This window comes from Lynx rufus, unplaced genomic scaffold (assembly GCF_022079265.1).
Source record: "Lynx rufus isolate CCGP_SWC_20201006 ecotype Redwood Valley unplaced genomic scaffold, mLynRuf1.p SCAF_3, whole genome shotgun sequence".
In the NCBI taxonomy this organism is placed as follows: Eukaryota; Metazoa; Chordata; class Mammalia; order Carnivora; family Felidae; genus Lynx; species Lynx rufus.
The window spans coordinates 159,812,828-159,830,164 of NW_025814845.1; the positions used below are offsets into that span (position 1 = coordinate 159,812,828).

At 36.1% G+C, this 17,337-nt stretch overlaps 1 protein-coding gene across 1 annotated transcript in view; it reads right to left on the reverse strand.

The window, feature by feature from the left end:
- Positions 1-13,815: 13,815 nt before the first annotated feature.
- Positions 13,816-17,337, reverse strand: part of LOC124521203 (disintegrin and metalloproteinase domain-containing protein 18-like) — a 146,526-nt gene continuing 143,004 nt past the window's right edge. Inside the window, exons 20-21 of the mRNA XM_047092313.1 lie at positions 16,053-16,098; positions 13,816-14,469 (exon numbers count right to left, since the gene is read on the reverse strand). Coding sequence (XP_046948269.1) covers positions 13,816-14,469; positions 16,053-16,098 — 700 coding nt within the window. The remainder of the gene's footprint in view (positions 14,470-16,052; positions 16,099-17,337) is intronic.

A 17,337-nucleotide genomic window follows, 5' to 3' on the forward strand; every position in this document is an offset into this window, starting at 1 on the left:
GCCTGAAACCATAAAAATCCTAGAATAAAGCACAGCAGTAATTTCTCTGATATTGGCTATAAGAACATCATTGATTTTAATACATATATTGATCTATTGTGGGATGCTGATAGTTGGGGAGATTATGCATGCATATGGACAGAGCTACTTGGAAAAGCTCTATTTTCCATTTGATTTCGCTGTGAACCTAAACTGCTGTAAAAATAAAGTCAATTAAAAATGTTTTTACAATATTTAAATTTTGTCAGTTGGGTATTTTTTTTTCATGTTAAACCTGATTAATTCGAATCTTAAATTCTATTGGTTTAACTGTTAGGAAAACTAATATCACTTTAAAAGCGTAAAACTGCAAAATTATATGCTCAATTGAATTAACTTATAAAATTTAATTTCTTTATAAAAAGAGATCTGTAATATGTACTTGTGAACAAAAGTAGCTATATTCTTTATTTCCTGCTTCCAAGTTTTGTCTGAAGAGAATAAAAATTAGTTGCTTTAGTTCAAGGCAGCAATGAATAACAATGAGATTATATGGGCATAATGATTAAAATATGAAACAAAAAATGATATTAAAGTATACTTGTGATTTGAATTACATACATTTGGAGCTCAAATGATAAAATCATGGTATGAATAAAGTTAAATTTATAATTTTATAATTTTGGGTTTTTTTTTTGGTTTTTGTTTTTGGTTTAATTCTTATTTTTAAAATTTTATTTCCAGTATAGTTAACATACAGTGTTATATTAGTTTCATAGTGGTTCAACAATTCCATATATTACTCAAGTGCTTATCAAGATAAGTGCACTCTTAATCCTCTTTACCTGTTTTACCCATGCCCCCTACCCACCTCCCTTTAGGGAACTATCAATTCATTTTCTATATTTAAGTCTGTTTTTTGGTTTATCTATGTTTCTCTTTGTACAACAGTGTTTTCTAATCACTTGTAACTATGTCTCAAAGCGAACTATATATATATTATATATATACATATACACGTGTATACGTGTACATATATATATTACATATATTTACATATATATGTACATATATACGTATATACGTATTGAGTTTATATATATACATATACGTATATACGTAAAATATACGTATATACGTATATGTATATATATAAACTCAATACAAATAAATATAATTTTTTATTTTTTTAAAGTTTGAGGGGGGGAGGGGGAGGGGCAGAGAAAGATGTAGAGAGGGAATCTTAAGCAGACCTGGGGCTCAATGTCCTGAACCATGATCATGACCTGATCAAGAGTCAGATGGTTGACTGAGTCACCCAGGCACCCTGATGTAATTTCTTAATCTTTGTAAGTATACGTGATTTTTTTCATTTTTGCCTGATGTATTCTATTTTATCCTATCATATTCCACTGTATAATCTGCTATCTAAAACTCTCTGATATTCAGATTATTGTCAATTAATGGGCTCTAGACTTCTGGTTTAAAAAAATAGAGCAAAAAGAAAAACCTTTTAAAATGTCATATTTTATGAAAATGTAAAACAATTATTGACATACCTGATACCCCATTTTAACAGGCATTTAATGATCATAACTAGTCCAGTATCAGATGACATTATTATAATTTTGACGATATTAATTAGAAAAATAGTTGTTCATGAAGGTTCTCTAAAACTATTAAAAGAATTAGGAAAAAAATCTGTAGAAACTTTGTCCAAATAAACAAACTAGATTCTTAAGATGAAATTAATAAATTAAATCAAAATTACAACCAAAATAATAACTGTAAATGAATTTAATATCCTCATTAAGAGACAAGGATCATTTAACTTAAATTATATATACCTATGTGTATATATATATATATATATATATACACACCTATATATATATATGTGTGTGTGTGTACACACACACACACACACATATATATATATATTAGACACAATCCAATTGATTAGAAGAGTCTACCTAAATGAAAGTTTTATATATTATAGGAAATAACTGGAAATATATGTGCAAAGCAAATTTCAAAAGTAGATTTAATTATCCTTGGATCAATTATGAGGTGTCCATACATGACTTCTACTCTGGCCATTATAAATTTAACTGATTCAAACCCAATACAAATTATAAAACAGCACAAAATTGTTGAAAACTATGTAAAATATTGCAATAAATGTAAACAGTCCACATTTTATATTTTTAAGTTAGAACTTATATTTCTGCAATTTTATTTAAAAATCAAGACTTTCTGACACAAATCTAGCTTTTATATAATAGATATGCTTAAAGCTGAATTATCAAGCCAGTCATTTGAGATTAAATTTCAAAAATGGAATATTATATATATATATATATTTATTTTACAGTGGACTATGCTAGTCTTTAGCACAGGAATTAAAACAAATTTCCATAGAAATTTGAAAACACTTCTTTATAGTTTCTGGAAAATTTTAAACAGCATAAAAAATGTTATCTGTCAAAACATACCTGGGAAGGTATTTTGGCTCAGTGACTTAGTGAGGGTAAATGGACATTTTTATATTTTTATTTTTGTGTTTCAAAAACTTTAATTTTTAATTTTTTTTATTAGAGAGAGAGAGAGAGAGGAAGTGGAGGATAGGGGCAGAGGGGGAGAGAGAGAGAATCCCAAGCATGCTGCACACTCAGGGCACAGCTCAATATGGGGCTCGATCCCACTACCCTGGTATCATGACCTGAGTAGAAATCAAGTCAGACACTCAGTGGACTGAGCCATACAGGCACCCCTGTTTTTCAAAAAAATTAATTTCCTACTAAAGGGATATTTTATGTTAACATAAAAAGACATTAAACAGTAACCTTAATCCATATGAGCAAATATCATGCATCAGTAATTATGCAGGTAAACATAAAAGATAGTGTAAATGTTGGTAACCTTTTTCTCCTATTTGACTTGAAAGACAATTAGATAAAGGAATACTTATAAATCTATAGTGATGGGCACACAATGTATAATGATGTAATTTGTGACAATAACATAATGTGGTGGACATAGAACTACACAGTAGCTAAGTTTATATACTACTAAAATTAATATAGTATTAGTTCAAAATAGATTGTTATAAATTAAGACATTAATTATAATCCTGAAGCCAATAACTAAGTAGATAACTCAAAAATATATAATAAAAGAAGTAACAAATGAAAATGGTAACTCAATGGGAACAATAATGGAGGAAAAGTAAAACAAAAATGACATGATGTAGAAAACCAATAGTGATATGGCATATGTAAATCTTTATCAGTAATCACATAACTAAATGGATTAAATGTTCCTTCACCCATTTTATATTTCCCTTTTCTTGCCTTATGACAATATTTTTTTTTGAGAGAGAGAGAGAGAGAGAGAGAACAAACATGCATGTGTGCATAAGTGAAGGAAGGGAAGGAGAGGGAGAGAATCTTAAGAAGGCTCCACACCAACTTTGAAGCCCAGGCTGCTCAGAATCATGACCTGAGCCAAAATCAAGAGTCTGTTGCTTAACCCACTGAGTCACCCAGGTGCCCCAACTTATGACAATATCTTAACAAGGAATGAAGGCATACTTAACACATTCCCAACCTCAAGGATAAAGATTTTAATCCCGCAGAATTCAGTATGACATTTAGAAATGTGTTCTATAATGTTATGATCCCAATATTAATAATGAATGCTCTTTTTTTTCTTTTGAAAAGTTTATTTGAATTCTATCCTGATATTGGTATTGCTGTACCAGCTTTCGATATTTTCATTTTTTTAATTCTTAATTTTTGGTCCATTGTATTCTTTTTGATGAAAAGAGTAGTTTTTTTCTATAAGTAGTATTTTTTTATGCTCATATAAAATGTAGATATTCATTCTGATAAATTCAAGGTTGTATTTTTGAAAGTGAAAAATCTAATTTACAGTGAATGACTGGTGTAAAGATGTCCCTATATGTTTTGTATTCTATGGTGAATTTTTTCTCCCCTTTTTTTAGTGGTATAAAATACACATAACAAAGTATACAGTTTAGTGGCATTAGTACATTTTTATTGTGCAACCATCAGCACCATCAATCTCCAGAACTTTTCATCTTGCAAAAATAAACTTTATACCTATTAAATAATAATTCCTCACTGGTATTTTCTTCCATCCCCTGGTAACCACTATGCTGCTTCTTATCTCTATGAATTTGACTACTCCAAGTATCTCAAATAAAGTGGAGTCATATAATACTTGTCTTTTTCTGACTGGCTTATTTCACTTAGCATAATGTCCTCAAGTCCATCCATGTTGTTGTATATTGCAGAATTTCCTTTTGTATGTACATAACATATTTTGCTTATCCATTCATCTGTCAGTGGCCTCTGGGTTGCTTCTGCCTTTTAGCTATTGTGAATAATGCTACAATGAATGTTGGTGTACAAATATCTCCTTGAGACCATGCTTTCAATTCTTTTGTCTATATACCCAAAAGTGGAACTGCTGCAACATATGGTAATTATACCTTTAATTACTGAGTATTTCACACAGTGGCTGCATCACTTCACATTCCCACCAACAGTACACAAGAGTTCCAATTTCTCCACATCCATTTCTCAATACTTATTTTGTTTTGCAAAGTAACCTTCTTAATGAGTGTAGGGTGATATTTTATGATGGGTTTTGATTTGCCCTCTCTGAATAATTACTGGTGTTGAGTAACTTCTTTCAACTCCATTGGCCATTTGTTTTTTTTTTTGTTGTTTTGTTGTAGAGCTTCTCAATGTATTATGGATATTAATTCGTTATCAGATGTATGATTTGCAAACATATATGATTTCCACATATTTTCTCCCATTGTGTAGGTTGCCTTGTTACTCTATAGTGCCTTTTGATGCACAAAAGTTTTTAATTTTCATGAAGCCCAATTTGTTTGCTTTTGTTACCTGTGCCTTTGATGTTATATCCAAGAAATTATTGCCAAATTCAACATTGTGGAGCTTTGCCCTGTGTTTTCTTAGAAGACATTTATATTTTTTTAATGTTTAACTTTTTGATCATTTTGAATTAATTTTTGTATGTGGTGTTAGGCAAAGGTATAATTCCATTCGTTTGCATATGGATACTTATTTATCCAGCACCGTATGTTGAAAAGATTGTCCTTCGTGAGTTCTGACAGCCAGCGGGACTTAACATCTGGAATGTTAAAAGTCAACAGCTCTGCTCTCGGGGAGTGGGGAGGGCAAGAGGATGCTGGGAGGGAGAGTTGTTAAGCCCCGAAGCACAGAGCTCATCCGGGGAATAAAGGCGCTAGCAAGTACCATTTCCCTCTCCCATCCCCCAGCCGAAATTCCAAAGGGAACCAGTTCCAGTCACCGAACTTGCTTGCACCACGCAAATGCCTAACACTGTGCTTGTGTGATTGTTTTTATCTTATCTAACTTAAGATCCATCCCTCCAACAGGCCTGCCTCCCTCCCAATGCTAGCTAAGCCTGTCCCTCCTGCCCCTGTGCACCTTGGGGATCCACCCCATCTAATACGTCCTTGGCTAGATCCCATCAAAGCAGCACCACAAGCCTGGCAGTGTGCAAGCAGCCCAGACAGGGTCCACACCACTCCACAGTGAGTCCTGCCACTGGGAGAGGGAAAGATAAGGTACACACCAGTCTGACTGTGGCCCCAGTAGTGGGTTGGGGGCAGGCATCGGGTTTGACTGCTGCCCTGCCCACCAACACAAGTTTCTCCGGACAGCACAGAGGAAGTTTAGAGCTAACTCAGGGACTATCCAAAATGACGAAACAGAAGAATTCTCCTCAAAAGAAACTCCAGGAAGTAGCGACAGCTAAAGAGTTGATCAAAACTGATTTAAGCAATATAGCAAAACAAGAATTTAGAATACTAGTCATAAAATTAATCACTGGGCTTGAAAAAAGCATAGAGGACAGCAGAGAATCTATTGCTACAGAGATCAGGGGACTAAGAAATAGGCATGAAGAACTAAAAAATGCTATAAATGAGGTGCAAAATAAAATGGAGGTGGCCAGCATGGAATAAAGAGGCAGAGGAGAGAATAGGTGAATTAGAAGATAAAATTATGGAAAAAGAGGAAGCTGAGAAAAAGAGAGGTAAAAAAAAAATACAGGAGTATGAGGGGAGTATTAGAGAACTAAGTGATGCAGTCAAACAGAACAATATCTGTATCATAGGAATTCCAGAAGAAGAAGAGAGAGAGAAAGGGGCTGAAGGTGTACTTGAACAAATTGTAGCTGAGAACTTCCCTGATCTAGGGAAGGATAAAGGAATTGAAATCCAAGAGGCACAGAGAACTCCCTTCAGATGTAATTTGAAACGATCTTCTACATGACATATCATAGTGAAACAGGCAAAATACAAGGATAAAGAGAGAATTCTAAAAGTAGCTAGGGATAAATGGGCCCTATTTACAAATGTAGACACATAAGGGTAGTAGCAGAACTACCTACTGAAACTTGGCAGGCCAGAAAGGAATGGCAGGAAATCTTCAATATGATGAACAGAAAAAATATGCAGCCAAGAATCCTTTATCCAGCAAGTCTGTCTGTCAGAAGAGAAGGAGAGATAAAGGTTTTCCCAAACAAAAACTGAAGGAATTCATCACCACTAAACCAGCCCTACAAGAGATCCTATGGGGGACTCTGTGAGTGAAATGTTGCAAGGACCAAAAAGTACCACAGACATCACTACAAGCATGAAACCTACAGATAACACAAAGACTCTAAACCCATATCTTTCAATAATAAGATGAATGTACATGGACTAAATGCTCCAACCAAAAGACATAGGGTATCAGAATGAATAAAAAAACAAGACCCATCTATTTGCTGTCTACAAGAGACTCATTTTAGACCTGAGGACACCTTCAGATTGAAAGTGAGAGGATGGAGAACTATCATGCTACTGGAAGTCAAAAGAAAGTTGGAGTAGCCATATTTATATCACACAAACTAGACTTTAAATTAAAGGCTGTAACAAGAGATGAAGAAGGGCATTATATAATAATTACACGGTCTATCCATCAGGAAGAGCTAACAATAATAAATGTCTAGTACCGAATACAGGAGCCCCCAAATATATAAAACAATCCAAACATAAGCAACCTTATTGATAAGCATGTGGTAATTGCAGAGGACTTTAATACCCCACTTACAACAATAGATAGATCATCTAGACACAGGATCAATAAAGAAACAAGAGCCCTGAATGATACATTGGATCAGATGGACTTGACAGATATATTTAGAACTCTGCATCCCAAAGCAACAGAATATACTTTCTTCTCCAGTGCACATGGAACATTCTCCAGGATAGATCACTTACTGGGTCACAAAACAGCCCTTCATAAGTGTACAAGAATTGAGATCATACCATGCATGCTTTCAGACCACAATGCTATGAAACTTGAAATCAACCACAGGAAAAAGTCTGGAAAACCTCCAAAAGCATGGAGGTTAAAGAACACCCTTCTAAAGAATGAATGGGTCAACCAGGAAATTAGACAAGAAATTAAAAATTATATGGAAATAAATGAAAATGAAAATACAACAATCCAAATGCTTTGGGATGCAGCAAAGGCAGTCCTGAGAGGAAAATACATTGCAATTCAGGCCTATCTCAAGAAACAAGAAAAATCCCCAATAAAAAAATCTAACAGCACACCTAAAGGAAATAGTAGCAGAACACCAAAGACGCCCCAAACCCAGCAGAAGAAGAGAAATAATAAAGATCAGAGCAGAAATAAACAATATAGAATACAAAAAAAAACTGTAGAGCAGATCAATGAAACCAAGAGTTGATTTTTTGAAAAAATAAACAAAATTGATAAACCTCTAGCCAGGCTTCTCAAAAAGAAAAGGGAGATGACCCAAACAGATAAAATCATGAATGAAAAAGGATTTATTACAACTGATCCCTCAGAAATACACGCAATTATCAGGGAATACTAGAAAAAGTATATGCCAACAAACTGGACAACCTGGAAGAAATGGACAAATTCCTAAGCATCCACACACTTCCAAAGAACTCAAACGGGAAGATATAGAAAATTTTAACAGACCCAAACCAGCGAAGAAATTGAATCAGTTATCAAAAATCTCCCAACAAATAAGAGTCCAGGACCAGATGGCTTCCCTGGGGAATTCTACCAGACATTTAAAGCAGAGATAATACCTATACTTCTCAAGCTTTTCCAAAAAATAGAAAGGGAAGGAAATTTTCAGACTCATTCTATGAAGCCAGCATTACTTTGATTCCCAAGCGAGAGAGAGACCCATAAAAAAAAGAGAACTACAGGCCAATATCTCTGATGAATATGATGCAAAAATTCTCAACAAGATACTAGCAAATTGAATGCAACAGCATATAAAAAGAATTATTCACCATGATCAAGTGGGATTCATTTCTGGGTTGCAGGGCTCGTTCAATATTCACAAATCAATCAACGTGATACATCACATTAATAAAAGAACCATATGATCCTGTGAATTGATGCAGAAAAGTCATTTGACAAAATTCAGCATCCTTTCTTAATAAAAACCCTTGAGAAAGTTGGGATAGAAGGACATACTTAAACATCATAAAAGCCACTTATGAAAAGCCCACAGCTAATATCATCCTCAATGGGGAAAAACTGAGAGCTTTCCCCCTGAGATCAGGAACACGACAGGGATGCCCACTCTCACTGCTGTTGTTTAACATAGTACTGGAAGTTCTAGCATCAGCAATCAGACAACAAAAGGAAATCAAAGCATTAAAATTGGTAAAGATGAAGTCAACCATTCACTTTTTGCAGAAGACATGATATTATACCTGGAAAACCAGATAGACTCCACCAAAAGTCTGCTAGAACTGATACATGAATTCAGCAACGTCGCAGGATACAAAATCAATGTACAGAAATCAGTTGCATTCTTATACACTAATAATGAAGCAACAGAAAGACAAATAAAGAAACTGATCCCATTCACAATTGCACCAAGAATCATAAAATACCTAGTAATAAACCCAACCAAAGGTGTTTAGATCTTTATGCTGAAAACTGTAGAAAGCTTATGAAGGAAATTGAAGAAGATACAAAGAAATGGAAAAACATTTCATGCTCATGGGTTGGAAGAATAAATATTGTTAAAATGTCAATACTACCCAAAGCAATCTACACATTCACTGCAGTCCCAATCAAAATTGCACCAGCATTCTTCTCTAAGCTAGAACAAGCAATCCTAAGATTTGTATGGAACCACAAAAGATCCCGAATAGCTTAAGTAATATCCAAGAAGAAGACCAAAGCAGGAGGCATCACAATCCCAGACTTTAGCCTCTACTACAAAGCTGTAATCATCAAGACAGCATGGTATTGGCACAAAAACAGACACATAGACCAATGCATTAGAATAGAGACTCCAGAGTTGGACTCACAAAAGTATGGCCAACTAATCTTTGACAAAGCAGGAAAGAATATCCAATGGTACAAAAGACAGTCTCTTTACCAAATGGTGCTGGGAGAACTGGACAGCAACATGCAGAAGGATGAAACTAGACCACTTTCTTACACCATTCACAAAAATAAACTCAAAATGGATGAAGGACCTGAAAGTGAGACAGGAAACCATCAAAACCCTAGAGGAGAAAGCAAGAAAAAAACCTCTTTGACCTCAACCTCACCAATTTCTTACTCAACACATCTCCAAAAGCAAGGGAATTAAAAGCAAAAATGAACTATTGGGACCTTATCAAGATAAAAAGCTTCTGCACTGCAAAGGAAACAATCAACAAAACTAAAAGGCAACTGATGGAATGGGAAAAGATATTTGCAAATGACATATCGAATAAAGGGCTAGTATCCAAAATCTGTAAAGAACTCACCGAACTCCACACCTAAAAAAACAAATAATCCAGTGAGGAAATGAGTGGAAGATATGAATAGACACTTAAAAATTTTTTTAAATGTTTATTTACTTCTTAGAGAGAGAGAGAGAGACAGAGCATGAGCAGGGAAGGGGCAGAGACAGATGGAGACACAGAATTCAAAGCAGGCTCTAGACTCAAAGCTGTTAGCACAAGCCTGATGCGGGGCTTGAACTCACTAGCCATGAGATCATGACCTGGGCTGAAGTCCGATGCTTAACAGACTGAGCCACCCAGGTGCCCCAAATAGACACTTTTCTAAAGACATCCAGATGGCTAAAAGACACATGAAAAGATGCTCAATGTCAGTCCTCATCAGGGAAATACAAATCAAAACCTCACTGAGATACCACGTCACTCCAGTCAGAGTGGCTAAAATGAACAAATCAGGAGAATATAGATGCTGGAGAGGATGGGAAGAAACAGGAACCCTCTTGCACTGTTGGTGGGAATGCAAACTGGTGCAGCCACTCTGGAAAACAGTGTGGAGGTTCCTCAAAAAATTAAAAATAGATCTACCCTATGACCCAGCAATAACACTGTTAGGAATTTACCCAAGGAATACAGGAGTGCTGATGCATAGGGGCGCTTGAACCCCAATGTTTATAGCAGCACTCTAAACAATAGCCCAATTATGGAAAGAGCCTAAATGTCCATCAACTGATGAATGGATAAAGAAATTGTGGTTTATATACACAACGGAATACTACTTGGCAATGAGAAAGAATGAAATATGGCCTTTTGTAGCAATATGGATGGAACTAGAAAGGATTATGCTAAATGAAATAAGTCATACAGAGAAAGACAGATACCATATGTTTTCACTGTTAAAGTGGATCCTGAGAAACTTAACAGAAGACCGTGGAGGATGGGAAGGGGAAAAAAAAGAGAGGGAGGGAGGCAAACCATAAGAGACTCTTAAAAACTGAGAATAAACTGAGGGTTGATGGGGGTGGAAGGGAGGGGAGGGTGGGTGATGGGTATTGAGGAGGGCACCTGTTGGAATGAGCACTGGGTGTTGTATGGAAACCAATTTGACAATAAATTTCATATTAAAGAAAAAAAGATTGTCCTTTCCTCATTGAATGGTCTTGCCACTTTCTCAATAATTTGATCATATATGTGAGAGTTTATATCTATACTCTATTTTCATCCATTCGTCCACAGGTCTGTCAATACTATTTTTTATTTTTGTGGATTTGTAAATAGTTTTGAAATCAGGAAGTGTGAGTTCTCCAACTTTTCTCATCTTTTTTCAAGATTTTTTTGGCTATTTGGGATCCACTGAAATTCCACATGAATTTTAGGATATGTTTTCCTATTTCTCCAAAAATATCACTTTGATTTTGATAGAAATTCCATTGAATCTGTAGACTTCTGTGGGTAGTATTTGCATCTTGTCAATCAATCCATGAACAAGGATGTCTAATCTTAACTTCTTTAAGCAATGTCTTATAGTTTTAATTAATCTTCTTTGACCTCTTTGGTTGTTTATACATAAGTATTTCATTATTTTTGATGCTATTGTAAATAGAACTGTTTTCTTTTTGGATTTGTCATTGTTATGTATACAGAAATGTAGCTGATGTGTTGGGTGTTGATTTTGTATCCTGCTGAAATTTTGCTGAGATTTTTTTTTTGCTGAAATTTATTAGGTCTAACAATTTTGGGGGCATCTTTAAGATTTGTATGTATAAGATGGTATTATCTTTGGACAGAGATAATTTTTCTTTGTAATTTGGATGTCTCATTTCTTTTTCTTGCCTATTCTGTCTAGAACTTCCAGTACTTTATTGAAAAGAAGTGGCAAAATGGGCATCTTTGCCTCCTTCCTGATTTTAGAGGATTTCAGTCTCTTACTTTTAAGAATGATGTTAGCTACAGGTTTTCATATGTCTTTTATTATTTTAAGGTAGTTTCCTTCTGTACCTACATATTGTTTTTGTCATGAATTGGTGTGCATTTTGTCAAATGCTTTTTTGACATGATCACGTGGTTCTTTTCCTTTATTCTGTTACTGTGGTGTGCTGCATTGATTGCTTTCGTTTACCGAACTCCATGATGCATTTCATAGCTACATCTGCTACTAACTCTATAGGAAACAAACCAATAACATATTTTTAGTATCCTTCCTTTATCCTATTGTTTAAGAATAAAAATGTATAGTTTTCCTTCTACATTCTGGATATCATATAATGGTTTCACCATGTATCATTACTCAAGACCAAACTCTGCGTTTCAACAATGTAATACACCTGCACCTTACTGGTTATAACAGAAATATATAAAAAATAAGTTCTTTGCATTAAAGCTAAGCATTAAAGACTCACAATATACTGATAGGGTAGGCATGGTTCTACTTTGCTCATTTTATAATAAGGGAACTAAAGAGAGATGTTAGCTTTATTTTGATACATAGCTACTAAGTGATGGAGATTTGGAAGCATCACTCCCTTTAACACATTTCAACTTTTTCACCAGTATTTTACATACTTCTCTGTTTCAGTACCCAGATACCTTTTGCTAACCTTTCTAATTAATACTAAAAATTTGCATGTAAACTATCTCAGGCTTTCAACCTAAACATATAATCTGCAAAAAAAAAAAAAAATAGCTGGTTTGTAGTTTACCTTTTAAACCTTATTCATTTTATATTTATTTAAAAATCATGTCACAAAATAATCATTACTCAAGTATTCCATATTTGTAAATTTGCCTACTTGCTAGGGTTTATAACCCCAAATCAATATTTATAGATCTCTCTTGGTCATTTGAATTCATGCTCAAGGTAAAAAAAAAAATCAGTCGCACCAAGGTTCACATTTTCATCTGAAGTTGAACAGATGACACTCTGCCTTATTATTTCAGCTCTCATACAGAGAGGAGCAGAGGATAAAAAAGGTAGGGAGCAGTGCACTGTACCGCAAAAAGCTCAGGTTGTGGAGCCAAATGGAGCGTGTTTGAATCTCAACTCTGGCACCTATCAAGCAGCCCCATGTGAGTCATTTTTCACTTCTGAACCTCCTTTCCTTCTTTGAAATCTAGAGAAAATAGAATCTCTCAGGATGGGTTGTTTTTAAAATTTATGATCATATATATGTAATATATACACATTTACCCTAGAAGCAATGATTCAGTGGTAGCTAATTCAGTGCAGTGGGACTTTATGAAACAGCTACCACAATAATCAAATGTATTTGTATGATCCCACTTGTATAAGAATATTTAAATTACATATTATTTTATAGCTAAAAGGTCCAGTAAAATGTACAGCCCTTTTGTGAGCCACAATTATGCTTATATATCACTTGGGAAATACTTACTAAAAATTAAATATCAAAACACTTGCTCTCATTCAATTATAGGAGCCCTTTAACAAAGTAAATATGAATACAAATAATTTTGTAAATGATTATGTATGAATTGATCTGGACTACTGATCTCATATAGCCCAAAAAATAAAATACCCAGAAAATACAAAGAATGATTTCTTATTTGCATACATTTAAGAAACTTTGCCATCATCAGTGTTTGCCCCAGTCTTCCATGGCACTGTAATTTGTAGAAGTGATGTTTCAGTATCTGCAGTAAGGAAAACACCTGTAAGCATTCCCCAGTGCCTGCCAGCATCCTTATTCTTCACTGGTCCTGTCACACCACATCACTCTTTGAACTTCCACGAACTCATCACACACACACACACACACACACACACACACGCAGGTACGTTCCCACCACGGAATCAGACTTCGTGCATTCCAGAAGAGGCTACCTAGAAATGGGACGTGACCCTACCACCTTCCAGAGACACTTTGGGACTTGCTGACCTCAGCCCCAATAGGTGAAGAGCTGCTCTGGAGGCCCCACCTCCCAGAAGCTGCTCGCCCCCTCCTCCAAGTGCAGGGTCAGGCACGTGAGGACAACTGTCCCAGTCCTGTTCTGAGCCCTCCCAGCAGCAGGCCCCGCAGGATCCTGACTCTAGGCGGGCTCTGACAGGACGCAGGGCTCCCCCCAGCCGGGCACAGGGTTCTGGAGCAAGCTTCTGGAGCCCGCCACGCCCACAGGCTCTGCGACAGGTGACCCTCTACGGAGCAGGTCCTACACTCACGATGGCCGGCGGAGCTCAGCCGGCCCAGGCCTGAGAGGATCAGCAGGACAGGCAGCATTGCGCGTCCTGCCGGCCTTGCCACGGTGATGGCGGTTGGCTGCGGAATGGCGGCCGCTCGCGTGCGGGGGTCCTGAACTCCCTGCTGGCAGGGCGGGGGTGGGGGCGGGGGGGGCAGTGGGCTTGGGGGGCAGCGTGGGCGACGGGGAGATCGGGGAGGGGCACGTGGTTTATTCCCGCCCCGCCCCTTCTGCTGACCCGCACGCGCAGCCGCAGCCCGGGGAGCCTGCCCACTGGGCGCTGGAGGCAAGAGGCAAGCTGGCCTGGTGCCCACGTGGGCTTGGGTTTTATTTTCCAGAACGAGAACATCTGAAACGCATTTAGGGATTGCGTAAGGGTCATAAAGTGAAGTTTTCTCCTCTGGAAATGGACCATCTGCTGGTGAAGTGCTTGGCTGTTACCAGTAGTCCACGTCATAGTTTTCTGGCACAACGACTGAATTACTGTAGTGAAGAAAAACAATGGAAATTCACAATATGGTTAGTAGCAGACAGTTGTCTGTTTTAACCGTGGCTACTGCGGAGTTCTATTTTAAGTCTCAGGTCAAAACACATACGTGCAAAGGAACACAAACACAAAACAATGAAAAATCAATTCTTTTATAGATAAGTTTGTTTCTTAGAAAACTAAGAAGTCCAAATAAAACACTAAAGAAATGTAAATATGTGTTTATTATTTTAGTATTGATTTACAACTTAAGCATGAGGCAAAAGAATTGCAGCTATGAAATGACCAAAAAACGAAATACATTTATTCAGTTTTGCACACCTTTGTTCCTTAGAAAAACCTATGTTTAGGAAACTAAGTGAATGTCTAAATGCAATTGTTTTTCCCCCAATCAATATGGAGTTCACACGTTGAAAGGCAATAGAGTTAATCTGGAAAGAACTTCCATCTCACGTTTTAATATACAGGTTGGTGACTTGCCTAATTTCAGTTTCTTCTTCAAAATTTATTTTCCATTGTAGCAAAATACAGCTAACATAAAAATTTACCATCTTAACCATATTTAAAGTGTATATATAGTTTATTGCTGCAAAGCATATTCACATTGTTGTGCAAATGTTACCACCAGCAATCACCAGAACTCTGTATCTTGCAAAACGGGAACTCTATATCCATTAAACAAGTCCCTATTTCCCCCTCCCCTAAACCCTGACAATGACAATTCTCATTTCTGTCTCTAGGAGTTTGACCTCTCCAGCTACCTCACATAAGTGGCCTCATACAGTATTTTTCTTTCGTGACTGGCATATTTTATTCAGCATAATGGCTTCATCATGCTCCTGTTGTAGCATATTATAGAAGTTCTTTCCTTTTAAAAGCTGAATAATATTCCATTGTATGTACATACCACATTTTGTGTATCTGTTTATCTGTCATGGACACTTGGGTTGCTTCCACCTTTTTGCTACTGTGAATAATGCTGCAATGAAATTGGCATACAGATATCTCTTCTGGATCCCACTCTCAATTATTTGGGTATCTACTCAGCATATCAACAGAGTAAAAAGCAACCCCCCAAAATGGGAGAAAATATTTGGAAATCATATATCTGATAGGGGATTAATATCTAGACTATACAGAGAACTCCTGAGATTCAACAACAAAAACAAACACCTGATTAAGAAATGGCCAAAGGACTTGAATAGACATTTCTTCAGGTAAGATACAGAAATGGCCTATAAGCACATGAAAAGATGCTCAAATCACTAATCATCAGGGAAATGCAAATAAAACCCACAAAGAACTACACTCTCACATCCCTCAGGATGGCTACTCAAAAATGAGGAAATAAGTGTTAGCGGGGATATGAAGAAATCAGACCACTTGTACATTATTGGTGAGGATGTAAAATGGCACAGCCTCTGTAAAAGTTCTTAAAAATAAAGTAGAATTACCTAATTTCATTTTCATAAGAGCTTTTTTTACAAGACATTCTTAAATTTTCCTTTCATGAAACTTGTGCTTTTATACCTTAAAATCAATACCTGTAGACAAGTTCAAATACTGAATGCTTTTCCTGTTTATAAACATAAACACAAAAATAGATAAAGATGGTTTTTTAAAAACTTTAATTCCCATACTTCTTTCTAAATATTTGTTTCAGTAGCAATTAATATAATATGTAATTCTAAAATAGACATGTCTATTTATTTTACTAAAATATTTACTTCTTAACCATGTGGTTTTGGGGGGATTGATAAAAGTATATAAAATACTCGAAGGGGCGCCTGCGTGGCTCAGTCAGTTAAGCACCCAACTCTTGATTTTGACTCAAGTCACGATCTCACGCTTAGTGAGTTTGAGGCCTGCGTCCAGCTCTGTGCTGAGTGTGGAGCTTGCCTGGAATTCTCTCTTTCTCTCTCTCTCTGCCCCTTGCCTGTTTGTGCTCTCTCTCAAAATAAATAAAACATTAAAAAAATACTTGAATATTTATAAATAATAATGCTTATGTAATAAATTTATTAATTAACAATTATTGATATAATTATGTTATTATATTGATGATAATATAATAATTACTAATAATGTAATTACTAATTGTGAATATTTGGATATATAAATATAAATATTTGAATACATAGTATAAGCCAAGCAGTATGCCTGTGTTATCAAAATACAAAGAATATCATCCATGTATCCAAACAGGTCAAAGACTAACAGGAAACCAGATATGCATAAGAAATTCATTGTTAGCATAATATACAATGTTCTCCTGGAATGTTGCTAGTTTGTTTTCTCCACATATATTAAATGTAGCTACAGAAAGGATGTCACATCTGAGATTTGAACCATAATTGGATGAGTTAATGACTTGTATTGAGCCAGTAAATGTTCTCCTAAGAATAATATTAAATAATCCAAAAACTTTAAGTGTGGATGAATGATATTTTGTTTCAGAAAAGTAACTTATAATAGTCCTGGAGATGGTGAGATAGAAATGATGAGGACTGGAGACAGCAAATCCAGTTAGAAGTGTTTTCCATAGTTTAGGCCAGAAATGTCAACATCCTCACAGCTAAACCCCGAGGAGGAAAAATATAAATATGAGAGGTATTTTGGAAACATAATTAAAAATAGTTGGGGCACCTGGGTGGCTCAGTCTGTTGAGCGTCTGACTTCAGCTCAGGTCATGATCTCAGGGTCTGTGAGTTCAAGCCCAGCATCAGGCTCTGTGCTGACAGCTCGGAGCCTGGAGCCTGCCTCAGATTCTGTGTCTCCCTCTCTCTCTGCCCCTCCCCTGCTCATGCTCTGTCTC